At 39.6% G+C, this 16,197-nt stretch overlaps 1 protein-coding gene across 1 annotated transcript in view; it reads right to left on the minus strand.

Annotated features, from left to right (window-relative positions):
- Positions 1-332: 332 nt before the first annotated feature.
- The window catches only part of dync2h1 (dynein cytoplasmic 2 heavy chain 1), a 102,157-nt gene continuing 86,292 nt past the window's right edge, over positions 333-16,197 (minus strand). The window contains exons 87-94 of the mRNA XM_070905187.1: positions 13,254-13,370; positions 11,297-11,404; positions 10,608-10,709; positions 5,657-5,746; positions 2,672-2,781; positions 2,511-2,592; positions 1,264-1,380; positions 333-911 (exon numbers count right to left, since the gene is read on the minus strand). Of these exons, the coding sequence (XP_070761288.1) occupies positions 750-911; positions 1,264-1,380; positions 2,511-2,592; positions 2,672-2,781; positions 5,657-5,746; positions 10,608-10,709; positions 11,297-11,404; positions 13,254-13,370 (888 nt within the window). The 3' untranslated portion in view covers positions 333-749. The remainder of the gene's footprint in view (positions 912-1,263; positions 1,381-2,510; positions 2,593-2,671; positions 2,782-5,656; positions 5,747-10,607; positions 10,710-11,296; positions 11,405-13,253; positions 13,371-16,197) is intronic.

Genomic DNA, 16,197 nt, shown 5'->3' on the forward strand with positions numbered 1-16,197 from the left:
CCGTTTCAGCAGATTTGAGTGCGAGGCGGAGTGAACTGTGATCTGTATTGTTTACTGCTGAACAGTTGTGACTACTGATAGTGTTCGGTGGAGGGTCAGCCCAGCACACACACACACACATCTCTATGTGCTTTGGCAATATTATTCTCAACTTCTACACTAATAATACATTAGCTGAACTGAAATTAAACAGCCATACTGGGACATGTTGGTGTCTACTTCTACTAAACATTATAGCAATAATGACATTTATTTCATCTTTATTTTGAATAAATAAGATCCAAAAATACACTCAACAGAATAACTGTGAAACAAACACTGAATGCAAAAAAACTTGTGTGCAACATAAAATTTTGACAATGTTGCTTTCTTCACAAGGTCTTTAAACAAAATAACAAGAATGACTGATGTACAGTTTTGCGGTATTTTATGAAATGTATAAGATGAGTGGAGTAGTGTTTTATGAGACTACCAGTAGGAGAACTCAGAGGTATCAAAGCTTGTTACAGCCTGAAATCCAAATAATATTATGTTTATATCTTATTAACTGCAGTCTGGTCCATGAACAGAAAAGAGAGGTCTTAGTGTGTTAATGTTGTTAAATCAAAAAGCTGACCGCTGCAAAGTCAATTTTTTGCAAACTGTTTTCTTCTCCTCTGGTGCATGTTTTTGGTCTAAGGTGCTTAATTAGAAAATTATGGTGTCGGTATCAGACTCTACGTGCTCGCCCTCACCAAGACGGCGTCATTTCACTGCTGTTTGAGAAAGAGGGCGGCTCCGGTCTGTATCCACTGGCTGGAGTTGGCTCCGCAGGGCAGACAGATATGCGTGACCACCTTCACCCTCTCTGAGCTCGTGTACAGAGGCAGCCAGATACTCTCCTCTGATGCAGCGGAGTCAGCAGAAGAGTTCTAAGATCAACACATGTTTGCACAATTATTGTAGATTTAAGTAGTTTACATGTATTAGAATGATACAATAATGACAGGTGTTTCTCAGTTACCCCACAAAAACGAATCAGTGATCAAATTGTTAAACAATTGTTACATTTCAGACTGAATAGGTAAACACACCCTTAGGATAACTGTTAGTTTCATGGTTATATCAGAAAATATAAACAATCCAATAGAACCACACCACAAATATGGTTCTTTGGGCCAAAGCCTGTCTGTCCATGTTTTACGCAAACCTGAATGTCAGACAGACAGAAAACAAACCTGGTGAAGGCAACAAAATGCTGCTGTTTTAAACACAAATACATACCTGTGAAACCCAGGCCATATAGCAAGGTGGAACAGCTGACACACTGGGCGAGTTATGTTGAGTCTCACAAAGATGAACACCGTCAAAACTACAGCCCTCCAACTGGAGACCTCCAACCTGGATAAAGAGTGGGAGAGATGGTGTCAGAAGCAAAGGGAGACAAAGGAGGTGGGGGCAAAGGCAAAAATAAAACAAAGCGATTGTAAACCGAGGAGAGAGAGAGAGAGAGCAGAGATTATGAGCAGCAGATTACACAGGAGGACAGGATGACAAAGCCAAAAAGTGTGGTGAGATATAAAGAGAGAAATAAAAAGGAAGGAAAAGACGACAGAGTGCATATAAACAAAGAGAAAAGTAGAGCACGAGAGGAAGACAGACACTGCCGTCATCAGATTAATTAGCATGTTATGCACATTGTACATGAGAGTGTTCATATGAGGCAATTCAGTCCAGTGACTCAGGGATTTTCCACGGTAGGCCAGACAATAAAGGGAACTCTGGCGTCAAGTCAAACATACACAGACAACTACTAAATCACCATAATCTGGGCAAGAAAAAGCAAGAGAGTGAGCGAGAGACAAACCTAGAAAAAGCTACATTGTGTGTGTGTGTGTGTGTGTGTGTGTGTGTGTAAGAGAGCTCATTGCTTCACAACAATTATCCCCTTTCTCTTTCTCTGTCAGATGTCTGAATATTCCCCTTCCCTCCCTGCAGCTGCAGCCTCTTTTTAAGCACCCACACCCTTCTCTTCTCTCTTTGTATATTTTAACTAAAGTGCAAGTCAAGTTGTGCCAAGTTTTATTGGCATGACAGAAGAGAAACAAATGCCTAAAAGTATTTGAATAGTAGACAATACAATTATACCACCCTTAAGTCAGAGCATGAAAGGCAATGAAATGAACACTGGTGCTTCCAGTCTTTTAACTGTATGTATTTGTGCCCATCAAATGCATTAAAAAAGCACAGGAGACTAGAGATGACTGTCAAAGGCAGCAGACTTGTCTCTAATGGATATGCAGCAAAATCTTTGCTTTCTTTCTAACTTTGTTTTCTTCTCTGTTCCAGGTCCTGCCTTCTTCTCTGCATCTGTATTCTATTCTTGCAGGCTTTTACTCCATTATTTTCAAATTATCACTCAACCAGAGTCTGCCTTGTTTATTGCACCAGTATTCAGCAGCTGGATGGGAGCAGTATGTGTCTGGTGTCTGCGTGCGTGATCTGTAGATTAATGTGTGTTGTAATTCTACCTTGACTTGTAGCTTGGCCTGCGCAATGGGACTCCTCCATGATGACACAAACACCAAACTATCCATAGAGCAACCCATGGACCTAAAACCACAAAAAGATGTTAGAAACCTTGGCACGCATTCTCTTTCTGCCTCACATGAACCCACAAGCATTCAGTTACCTGGCAGTTTCCTGTCTCAAAGCGTTGAGGAAGGTGTCGGGGTGGAAGAGCTCAGCTAGATCTAGGGTGTCTGATAGAAGAGCTTGTCTGCCGGCACGCTCCACCCAACTCTGGATACGCAGACATATAGACAAACATACACAGACACACACAGATTAATGAACCAGAAACCTAGCAAATAACAAATAACTACTCCAAGATAACACATAACTCAGGCATAAAATCAGTTTCACACAGGAGTCAGGCAAAACATTTAGTGGATCAATGAAAGATAATGAGAATACACACAATTTTCTTCAGTTCAAGTGGTGAAATCTGACACAAATAGAGCTGGCTCTGAATACTTAAAATATTTGTCTAAATATTCACACCCTCTCTCACCATGAATAGTTTGGTGACTTATTTGAGAATACAAATAGTCAATGTTTGTATTGTATTTGGCTAATTTCTCATAGAGAATATCAATCTGAGTGGAATGATCATAATTTCTGTCTGAGTCAGTGTGTATTTGTCAATGAGAGATAAAAAGGGTTACAAAGGGACAAGGCAAAACATAAAATCAATAAAAATGTGTGGCCAATAGAGTATTTAATGTCGCCTTGTCCTTTTATCGCCACATCAACAAGCTGATAACATTGGAACCCCAATTACCTGCTAATGGGAATACAGTTGGTACACACACACACACACACACATCCACAGAGGCATAAACATACACAGTCCCATTTGAGCATGTGTATATACTGTATGCTTAAGACATACATGGGCACATGCATGCACAGACAGCAATGTGTACGTACATACTAAAATACAACAAATGCTACAGTGTGGCTCTGTATGGAGGCAGACCCCTCTAAGCCTTATCTAATGTGTTGATCCAGTCTGCCTTATTCAGCAACATCTGCTTTGATCAGACAAGCAGCCTCCTTCTGTGTCACTGTGCATACTAGTTATTTTTGTCAAAGGCACAGCTAAGGACTTAACCTGATATGATATCTCACAATACAATCTTAGCTCTCATCTTAGTTTTCCTTTCTTTTTTGGAGGGGAAATGTTGCACAACAACACATTTCACTGTCCCTTTTTAAGCCAAACTGAGAGAGCTGACCTCAGATTGAAGTCTTGATCTATTCTATCCCTTGTTTGTGTTTCTTTCTTTCTTTTTTTTTTTTTTTTTTAAACAGGTAGGCAGTTTTCTCTAAATCGCCATAGAAACTAATGGATTTGGAGGTCAGTTAAAGAAAATTGCTGACAAATAGAGGCAGAATGAACAAACATCTGATCCAATCTCTATTATAAATGGATTCCTTTTCATCAGTCTGCACTGGCCTTAGAGATAAATAGGGATGAGCATTATGCCAAGGCAAAATATGCACGCAAGCCCATACCCACATTCACACACTTGCAGGCAGATGCACGTGCACACACACAGAGGCAGACATGTGCACCAAGAAGTTTGGGTATTAAGTGTGTGTGTATGCTTGTATGCATAGTATTTGTGTGCATGTGTGTGTGTGTGTGTGTGAGTATTTGGGCGTTTTCAAGGTCGTCCTGCGCGTCTGGGGTGCACTGCTGCGCTGTTAGCTCTTTATTCTTCAGCAGCTCCACACAGCAGCAGCTCTGACCGTCTCCGCCTTTATTAGACTGATTAGCTAACAGGACACAGACACACTGCTAACAGAGATATCACTCAGTACTGATGGGCAGAAATAGACAGTTAAGGACAGTGCAGCCTCCAGATAGACACACATGAAGACAGATGGGGTGCAGAAAGAAACGAGAAATGGCAGGCAGACAAGGAGACATACACACAAACAGATGGGTAGGCAGGCTGGCCAACAGACAGACAGACAGACAGACACAGGGAGTGAGGCTCGCCCACACGAATAATGAAATGCATCAAATTCCCATAGAAATAAATTATTTCAGGGCTTGTATGTGTATGTGTGTATTCTAGTCTGCCAGAGCATATTGAGGTAGGCGTACAGTCAGACACAGTCGAGAGGAGATGGAGAGGAGTTTCAGCCAGAACCTTTTTTTCCTGGCACCAACCTAGGGCAAACACTTCCCAGAACCTCATGCTTTTATATAATAATCTGCTTTTATTTATGAAGCGCTTTTGAAAACAACATTAGAATTTTTCTGGCATGATTTTAGTCAACACATTGCCTAAATCAGTCATGAATAATTTTAGTCTGAGCCATAACCCAAAAGTACTTAGTCTGGTCCTTGGATCGACCCAGGCTCAGCTGAAGGACTCTTGTCATGAAGGGAGACACCAGAAAAAGGTCTGGGGCCACCATGATTCTGAGGAGCAAGGTCATTTTTCAATCGTGTTAAACTAAAGAAATCCAAAAGTGTCCTCCCCTAACATCACATCCTTCATCACAACTGAAGGACGAGGCTCCTTCAGGATATAAATGCACGATGGATTTAAATGGATCCCTCAATCATTATGCTAATGCTGATTAGAAAACTCTTAGGCCTCTTAAGTCTCATTCCAGTGAGAGTAGTACCAAAGAGGATTCCCAGGGGCGTCTGGGTTTTTTTGATAATCAGTGAGGTCGTCAGCAAATGCCTTTACTACCAGTTATCGCACAAAAAATGTACCAGTGATTTTTTTTGTTGAAGACAAAAGTCCTCTGATAGTAGCAGACCTGTGTGAATTTCTGTCCCTGAAGGAATAACTCAAACAAATCCATGACAACTATCACAGACACACTGTTTATATAAATATTTAATAATTTCATGAAAGAAGTATATTTTTTTTCACGCTGTGTAAAGTTAGGAAAATTATCTATTCAAAAACTTGAAAAAAAAAGTGCACTGACTTATCTAAAGATGGATGTGTGTGTGTTTGTCTTACATGATGAACATGCATGTTTATTTGTTGTGGAGAAAGGGAGGGAGAGAGAGAGAGAGAGAGACAGAGAACAGAGAATAGAGTTGAGGACGTCTCTTTACATATACAGATGCATGTGTTACCTGTATAGCGAGCGCCCGTGTTACTACAGCTCTGAGGTACTGCATTGGCTCTTCTGGTCCCTCCCATTTATTCTGCCATGTTAAAGGACACTGAGAGGAGAACAGGCATAGAGAGGAAGAGAATACATGAATACACAAATACATGACAACAAAAAAGGGTCAGCAAGAAGGTAAAGTAGACCATATTATTTTGTGCTGTGGACATTCTGCAATCAGTAAGCAACGTGCTTCAGTCAGGCTGCTGTGTGGTCGACTGAACATGCTTCTCTCTTACTCACTGAACACAGCTGTCAACCCAGAGAGCTACAGCGGATTCACTGAGCTGTGCTGAAGACATTCTTCAAGGGAAAGAAGCTAATGTCTGCCCAAAAGGTCGCTAGTTGTGTCTCCCAGCTATTTGTTAAATAAAGTTGCTAAAGCAGTCTTAAAAGTCACTAAAATTGTGGGGTGTCCAGATAGCATCACATACCACGTGACCACAACATCCCTATACCTTTGTTGCATGTCGCCCCCCTCTCTCCCCATGTGTCCTGTCCCGTCTACTATCACTAAAGGCTTCGGACAGACAGATAAACCTGACAACACTGTTGGGTCACCTTCAAACGATTCCAAATACACATTTTAACATTGTGTGTGTCACTAAAAGGCATACTCCCTCTGAAGGCTAATGCATAATCTATGTCCATGTTTTCTGCGACGTCAGAGATACATATATATATGTGTGTGTGTGTGTGTGTGTGTGTGTATGTATATATATATGTGTGTGTGTGTGTGTATGTATGTATATATATATATATATATATATATATATATATATGTGTAGATATGACTTGTTACACTAAACTGAAATGCTAGCCCAAGCTTCACAGTGACAAAAGACTCGTACACAAATACAGCTCATCATGTAAGGAGACATGGTACAGTTCCTTTAACTCTCTTTTGTCTGTTTACCCATCTGCCCATGCCCTTTGTCTCACACTGAAACTGTAGCGAAAGCACATTTAACTCTCCTAGGTTGCACTGCCTCAGTGGTTTGGCAAAAAAAAACAAAAAAACCCACATCCTCAGAACAACAGAAAAACGACAAATTAATTGTTCATTTTTTAAAAAGAGACTTCAAAGCAGGAAGTAGTGTGATGTTTTCATAGTGCAGAAAAAAAAGTTTGGGGGAGGAGGAGTGGATGAATGTACAAAAGTAAAGCCAAGTTTTCATTTAACAATGACAAGAATGCTAACTAAGTAGTTTTAGTGGCCTAACCTTAACCATACCTTAACCAAAGAGGGGGCTGACTATAAAACACACACTGGTTCATTTTGGAAGGCACTGACAAATGCAATGATTGTGTGTGGGTGGCAAAGGAAAGCTTCCCTCAGGAGACAACTGTTAACTCTGGAACAGGTTAAGCAGTCCATGTTGCTTCAACTGTTCAAGAGATCAAAGAAGTGCCTTACACACAAGCACAAATATGCACAGTGGGAGACTGAGGACTACAAATTTGATGTTATTCAACCTTGGATGTCTGTTAGCTGCAAGTCACCATTCAGTCACTCTCCTGCTGTGTGTCACACTGAAGTGTGTGAGGGGATAAACATACAGGCTTAAGCTATGTCACTGACATTGGCAAATATTTGTTAATATTTTATGATCAATGTTAATGCTGCCAGAAAATAAATGTTAAAATTATTATTCAGCTTAATTTCGTGAAACCTAAAAATCTAAAAGCCTAGTATATTTTCAGGCCACACAAAGCAAATAAATGAGCAAGAGTGAGCACTCTTTAATTATTTTGAAACTCCCACCAACATATTCTTTCTGTTTAATTGACTCACACCCAACCAATGCTTATGATTACACATGTTACCTCATGAGGAATTCACATGTGATTTTGCATTGCAGTATGTTGCCAGATCATTTAATTGGTGCAAATTCAGTCTCATGGGTAACTTGCTGATTTTTTCAAGTACCTGGTGGAGGCCTGCTGGTGAGCAAATGTTTTGAATAAGAGGATTCCTTTGATCACTTTTTGCTTATGACACCCAGTTTGCTTGAAAGTGATGATAAAATAAAAACAGTCAGTACTGTCGCGCTAATTATACAACTAGCACTGAAAGATTCACTGATGCTAGAGATTGTTTAACCTTTAATCAAAAAGCCATTTCTGCATTGGTATTTATGATCTTTCCACTGACTAAAGGCAGTAGTGATATTTATTTCTGTTTTGCAGCATTGCTTACTACTCTCTCTTCTGATGCTTGGGTAGTTTCCAAGTATCTAATTATTTTTTACTGCACAGCTGAGGAGAGGGGCAATGGAGCCGATCCCTCCAGAGTTGTGCCTGCCATATTTTTTACAATATTACAACCCCAAATGATCCATTTTCCAAATATATAAATCACATCACCGGCTCTTTCTGTTCTACTTCTCTGGTTGAAACTGGCCTAATCAGTGATGGTTGGTTTGCAAAGACTCCTAATCTCATTTACATTCTGTGTTGTAATGGTATTTTCAACAGCCACCTGTTAACTAATATGGAAATATTACATGAAATTGTGACTTTTTTGAGTTATTCATTGAGTAAGTTGAATACATAATGTCTCCTGATCTGCATGGGATTAAATGATATATAGTATACAGTGAAATGCCAGGATTCAGCGCTATCGGACAAACTTTACTAAACTATTTCCTTCTGTCTAGCATTTCTTTTGTTTGAGGTGGTGTGGACCAGGATTCACTGTCATTTCCTACCAAATCATTCTACACATAATATACAGTTCCTATAGAAAATCCTCATTGTCTACACCCTGCAAATGAAAATAAAGTATTTTTTATATTATCATAACCCTCAACATCAAAGTGAAAATGCTGAACAATTCTTGAAATGTAATTAGTAAAATACTTGGTTTGGACAGGACATTAGCCCCTTAGATTAAGCATTATAAACTTGCTCAGGTAAAACCAGTCACCTTGCAGATCACACACCAGGCTAATTGGCCTCCACCTGACATCAACTGTAGTGGTTTTGATTACCTCAGAATAAAACCAGCTGTTCACTTAGGATTTCATTACTAGCAGTGCATGACAATGGAAAGAATTCATCACGGTTGGAGAGGTGCATTCAAAAGGGCACAAGGACAAATGCTTAGGATTTTGACAGGGTATGATTTTCTATAGGCACTGTAACTGCAGACAGTGGAAGGTTGTCAAATTAATTCTGCTATAATTGATACTGGAGAATGATAATGTTGTGCAGTATTTATTTGTGACAAAAAGACAAGATAGGAAGAAGACCGCTTTACTCTACTTGTGACAAATTGTAATGCTAAAGAGTCTCATAGCATCTACACACTTAATAAAGTTATGGGGAAGAAAAACACTCAAGATGAATGCTAATGTCAACTTAATGTAAATAAAAAAATAATTTACATTTCACTTTGTCGCAATATAGATGTCCTCTTTCGTCTAAGGGAGGAGTAAGCAGCTTGACTTTACAACTGGGATGTAAATCATTGCCAGTTGGGGTTAATATGAGTCAAGGATTTTGTGGATTTCCAGAACATACAGCATCAACAAAGATGAAAGCTGCTGTTGCTTTTTCGAGGTCCAAAAACCTTTTTTTAGCAAAGGATACTATGTATATTTTTGTTCAATACACTGACCTGGTTCTGTAGAAACACTTCCTCTCTGGAAGAAGATGGCATAGAAACAGGCCTGCGCCAATATTTTGGATCATAATTAATCATTTTAATTTATAAAACAGGCTATGGTAAAACTCTACAAAGTTGTACTGCCCTACAAAACTAACTAAATGCATCTGGTTGATTATCAAACAACTCATTGAAATGCTGCATTTTGATTATGCACAACACAAACAGAGAGAACGTCTTAAAATGGATCCTAGAAATGATCAAGGAAAAAAAGCGGTTCTCACTACTTTGGGCCATGGGAAGTGTTTTAACAGTTCAATTAAAAAGGGGGGAAGGAGTTATACATTTGTGAAAGAAGAATGAGAGCTCCTCTGTATGCACTACGAGGTGTCCTTATTTGTGGAAACTCATGCCAGATGGACACTTAAAAGAAACAAGGAAATCATAGATTTTTAAAAATCTTTTTGGCTAACATGAGTGTCCTAGGTTTAATGCGACCATGAGCACTGATTTAGCAGGGTAAGCAAATAGTCGATTGGAACTATGTTTGGGGTGTTGTGATATACAGTTAGAATAGACATTTAGCTTTTACGTTTTTGTTTTGCACATGAGAAGAAACGTCTTATATAATGCATTATAATAGATTACAGTTCAATGGATTGAATGTCTCCGTGATTATATCATTTGTGATTTGTATGTTTATTTATGTGTGTTAGAGGGGTGAGAGACCAGGAAAGACACAGGAAAACATGAGAGACGAAAACTGGAGAAAGTTGTTTGGGAGAGAGATGGGGATGGGACTAAAGACCTGCTGATTAATATAAAAAGAGAGAGGAGGAAATCAGTGAAGAAGGAATTACGCCCGAGGCCTCTCTCTGGAGATTACAAACATAGAAGGAGTAAAAGCTTGATTGTGTATCTCTCCTCCTCTACCTCATCATATCCCCTTTGTCCTCCTCGCAGCATGGAGACATACATGAGGATACATGCTGTGTTTGCTAGACATCTACAAGTCAGCCAAGTGTGCCTGCCCCTGTGGCAGTAGGGGAACATTTTACACTTCACCTCTAGAAAATATTGTGAGGAGAAAGATTCACTTCACACTATAAGTCAAGGAGACACACCTAATTGTTGATGATGAGATGAATCAAAGATCCAAACAATATACAGAACTGTCAGTGGAAAAAAGACAGAACTGTGCAAATTATAATTTGTCTTGAAAATGCACAAACACAAACTGTTTTTACCAATACATACCTCAATGTATTTCATTACTCGCTTTCTTTATTTCTTTCTCCTTTCTTACCTCTTGATTGAGCAGAGCAGTGGCCAGTTTTTGGACTTCAGGAGTTAGCAGTTGGGTCCCTCTGATGACCTTGCTCAGGGCAGCCAGGGATTGGTGGATATTCTGTTACAACACTTACAGTTTAGTGTACATACTGTGCCAACATTTTAGAGCATGGGTATCTGGGGTGTCATTTGACATCTTTCCACTTGATTGCTGTGAACTGGCTCATTATGACAGGTCCTGTGTTTGACTGACTGGGTTTAGTGGAGTGCTCAGTAACCAGAAATGTAGTTAATTATCTTTCAGATTTCCATCTGATTAGTTTGCTGTCTTAAAAAAATCTACATTGAAGAAAGTATTCAGTACACATGCACTAGTCTTATGGAAACATAACACTATACAGTACAGTTAAGGCCTTTTTTACTGTGAGCGTGCATTTTTAGTGCCACCTGTGGATATATAATTATGTTTCTGATTCCTGCTAAAACATAATCCCATTTTCCATCATTCTCAACATTTTAACATATCCATCTCATTCATATTTCAAGGTACAAGCCCTGTGCTTTTTGATGAAAGCTTTGTGCCAAATTACAAATGTTCCGGAAACACTGTTTTCCTTTTTGACAATGTAACACAGGGGTAGCAACCATTTATAAAATAATCTAAAAATATTTGTCGTTAGTAAGAGCACTGGTTGTCTGACACACCTGGACCAAGCGGATGCCGTTGAATTGCTCCAGAGCGATGAATGACAGGACAGGTGACCCGTGACCTTCTGTAGGTGGGGCCACCTTCTGGTGGATCAGAGTAGAACCCTGATGGATAATAGACAGACAGACCGACATATTAGCATGTTGACAGGATAGACTGATAGATTGTTAGAGTCATGTTAAAAAACGTAATTTTTCAAGACTGAGACAGTCAGAGAATGAGGAGGATCAAAGGGAGGCTAGAAGGGAAGGAGGTGCAGCACATGTAATTACATAATCCTCATTATAATGACCTCAGAGCTATAGATATTTTTACCTTGGGCTGTAGTGCTTCAAGGCTTGCTGAGTAATATTGTACCATTGTCCTGGCATTGCTTTATGTCCCTCTTATCACTGGAACATTCTTAGCACCACATCAACTACTCAAATTTGCCGCTACACAGTAGCACGGACAAAGTATTATTTAGAGTATAATGATGCATAGAGGATGTATAATGCATTTTGTAACTGCTGCTTCCATTACGACAGTATATCTTCCCAGTGTTCCCTGTAGGTTTGCTTGACTGAACATACATAAACTAAATACACCAAGTGGTTGTGTCCGTATTTGTGTACAAAGGCAAAAACACTGATATTTTGTTGTTTTCTGCAGATATCACACTCTGTATCTGCACCCTATTTCATTTTCCTTGCATTTATTCAGCGAGAGGCAGAGGAGGAATGGAGACAATGGAGAGCGAGAGATAAATGAGACAATGAGAAAAAATTCAGCTTGACTACAGCTCTGCTATTGTCTCTACTGTATATAAAATGTAACTTAAATAAACAGTATCTTCTGTCTCGTGCCTCTTCCCTCGATCCAGACTACATAAAGCTTTGTCAAAATAAATCTCCACACACATAGTTTACAGACACAGAAAGGCAAGTGCATACACGGATATGCACATCATGGCCATATATACTCACACAAAAGCATGCACATACACACTCATACGCACACTGAAGTTGACGACCAACCTTTATACACACACACAAGCATGTGCATTCAAGCTACTCACATCCACTCATGGTCAAACACTGAGGGTTAGCTGACGACAAGGTGCCAGTTAATTGAAAGCAGTCAGAGGTAGATTGTGATCTATGGGAAGAAGGCTAGTGATACAATGGCAACAATTAACACAGTCAATCATTCTCCTCTCAGTAAGTACAAAACAACTCTGCCTGCAAGGAACTGAGAGAGAGAGTGAGAGAGAGAGGCAGAGAGAAAGAGAGAAGGAGGCATGGGTGCAATTGAGAGAAAAGGAGAGGGAGAGCATGTGTAATTTACAGCATGAGAACGAATAAAAGAGAGGCAGAGCGAGAGAGAGAGAGGGAATATGGTGGCTAAATTATTTAATGTAGAGGTAGATGTCCTCTTGATTTGAAAAGGTGCCGGTCTCCAAGCAACCACACACAGGAGTGCTGCCTGACGAGACAAGCCAGTGGCTATCACACACAGTGCTCAATTAGACTACTAATTTCCAATTAGCTTTCACAGCTTTTAATTCAGGCTAGTTGCTGTTGCATGGGCAATGTAAAAACATGATTTCACATACAAAGAAAGATTAGCATGGAATCGTCAAAGCTTGAAAAGAACTGCAAACAAATCTATTAATAGATAATTAGCAGGTACTATGAGTTTGATATAAGATATGTAGGCATTTAGCATTTATACAGTTTGAGGGTATGTGTGATGTGGAAATTACGATATGATCTTAAGGTTCAGACACGGCGAGACTTTTGAACCTAGCTGATCAAGATGAAATCAAGATGAAATTTATAGGGCCAGCTTTGGTTTGAAGAAAAAAGGCAACATAAAAGAGGTTTGATTCTTGCTGAAGACTCAGTACTGTGAGTTTTTAGTTTAGGAAGGGGAATAAGAAGAGTGGGAAAGGTGAACTAGAAAAAAACTGACCTGGTTGAGTTTCTTCCACAAGTTGAGGACGGGTGAAAGTCCATTCAACCACAGCTCCCTGTCGAACTTTGAACCTGTTGCTACTGAGCGGCTCAGGACGCGCAGTTGGGAAATCACCTGTGAGTCAATCAATTACAAACACAAACAACTGAATCAATTTAGCAAAGGTGTTGTAGAAGTGGCAAAGAGGTACCTGTTTCATGAATTAGTAATCTGAGTGTTGCATTTGTTTATGCAGGCCCTGTAGCACCTAGCCCATGTTGCTTACAGCTTCCTTTATATAACTGGATGTAGAGGTGTGACTGATGATAAAAACCCTCACTATGTAGAAAAAAAAGGTAAAATCTGAATAGAATAAATATGCACTTTTGCTAATTTCACCAAAAAGCAATGTATGATTTAAAATAAATCACTGTTTGTTCTTAAAATGATGTAATAAAAAGTCATTGGCAGTCACTGGTGGCTACACTCTCCAGTGACTGTCAACACTGTTTCAGATCCTGGAATATTACAAGTGGAAAAAAGGCCAAACCCCAAACACATCTCCTAACAGCTCCTTACACACCTAATCAAGCATGCTTAGCTTCAGGCTTAGAGTCCTGGATAGTGCTTTTATCTTGACTCAGTGTGTGTGTTTGTGTGATTGTGTGAGTTTCTATATATGTGTGTGTTGTGAGGAAGGCAAAGCTTCTGATAAATGGCTTTCATTTGGGCCAGGAGAACTCTTTACTAACACCTGCTTTATCTTCTCTGCTCAGGAGGGAAAGTGTGTGTGTGTGTGTGTGTGTATATATGTATGTGCATGCATGTATGTGTTTGTATGGAAAAGAGAGAGAGAGAGAGACAGAGAGGGGGGGTGGATAAAAAAAACCCAGATAGCTAATCTAGAACTTCACCCTGACTGCAGTAGAAATGAGGGCAGCTGAGGATGGAGATTTGAAATATACTGTGGTTCAAATATATAGGGATTTAAATATATTAAGATTTATTCTATCTCAACCAATGACTACTAGGCAGCAACTACATTTACCATCATAACCAACTGGGAAGGAAAAGTTACTAGACAATGTCTATGTGCAAGGAAGTTCAGTTTTAATCGCACTGGGTACAGTCAATTTAGTTAAGGCTTTCAATTTAATTCAATGTAATCTGGGATTGTGGTTCAGGGTTTTTAATCAGGGGACTATTTCTCATGGATTTAGTCAAGATGATGTTCAATAAAGACATATACCTCTTTGTGTAAAAAAGCCAGGCATATAATGGCACTCGCACTGAACTGAACATAAGCACAATCAGAGACAGCTCATTTATTCGGACAAGATGGGTAGGAAGATACTTTCTTCATTTACAAAGTTGTGTATTATCTTAATTATGATAACACCCCAATGATACATTTTCACTTGCTAGTTCGTACTTGTAATCAAAATATTCACTAATTTTCTACATTGCACAAGAAAACACATTATGCACACGCACATCATACATCGTGTAAGCCCAAGGGGATCCTCAGTAGACATTTAGGACCATTCTGACCCTTTTTGAGTCATTCACACTACGCTTGTGCATTTATTTTAAATGGCATCCACCAAAACCAATGAATGTCCCCTGGGCTGTTGAGTGTGTGTGTGTGGTTAAGTGCCCAACCCACAGAAAGTGACAAGGGTCTTTAGGGAGAGGAGAGGACATAAAATAAAGGGAAAAGACAGAGAGAGAGAGAGAGAGAGAGAGAGAGAGAGAGAGAGAGAGAGAGAGAGAGAGCATGAATGTGACAGTGACAAATGACAGCAGGAGGGGAGACAATCACAAGTAGGTGAGATAGGTGGAGAGAGAGAGACACACACACACGGCCTTGAGGGATTTGTGTGAATTAAACTAGGTTGGTGGTTGCACTGATCAGCAGACCACACTGACAGTATGAATGGACTTAAATACATTAACACACACATGGGGACTGCAGACACAAACTGTAATGGTTCTGCGTGGTTTAAGTCTGTTTGCAGAGGATAATTGCACACAGAAAGACACATACTAACACAAAACCATCTCATTCTGTCCTTTCCATCACTCCCTTTCATTTCTGCCCTATTTCTATGAACAGGTGTATGAAGTTCTGTTATGAAAACAGTGATTTTGCTGACTCTGTGTGTGTGTTTGTGCCATTCTGTGTGAATCATGCAAGAAACAAAAAAAAAGTTGTCAGAAACCTTTCACTCAACATCCGGTTTCACTTGCACAATTTTATCTTCTAGCCTTTCCTTTTGGTGCAATCTTCATACACACACACACAGTGTGTGTGAGACTGTGTTGCGTTGAGTTACATCAGAATCTGCAGTGACCATCAACCACTACACACATGCGCGCACACACACAAACGCACATACTCACACATGTTAACACACTCACAATTGATGACTATTCATGACAACATGAGCATAAATATTGCAGACCATCTGCAACCTCACGTGTTGTCATTGGAAACATAGTTAGCACATACAGTGCAAACAGATAGAAAGTCAAAAATAATCTGTAACACACACACACACACACACACACACTGACATGTCCATTGCTTAACCCTACCCTCTAATCTGGAGTCCCTCAACACTCTTGTGCATGGCCCCAGTTTGTGGCCTAGGATCTGTAGTTACAGAGATGTAAAGTTATATGGTTAAAGTGCATGTTGTGAGCTCAAAAATGGATTATATAGACCTGCCTTTTTCTTTTTTTCTTCTATATCAAACATATACAAATATATTAGCCCTAGAATTTTGTGATGGCCCAGTCTGCATATCAAGCAAATCCAAGGTTGAAAATCTCCGCCCTCACCTTTATACCTGCATGTCTAACCCCAACCTTTTGGCCAGTAATATACTCTAAATAAATCATCTTTTCCCTGTTTGCAGAATGTTGAACATTTGTTAAAGTCACATTATTGCAGTATTGT

The sequence above is a fragment of the Enoplosus armatus genome, chromosome 5 (assembly GCF_043641665.1).
Source record: "Enoplosus armatus isolate fEnoArm2 chromosome 5, fEnoArm2.hap1, whole genome shotgun sequence".
NCBI lineage: Eukaryota > Metazoa > Chordata > Actinopteri > Centrarchiformes > Enoplosidae > Enoplosus > Enoplosus armatus.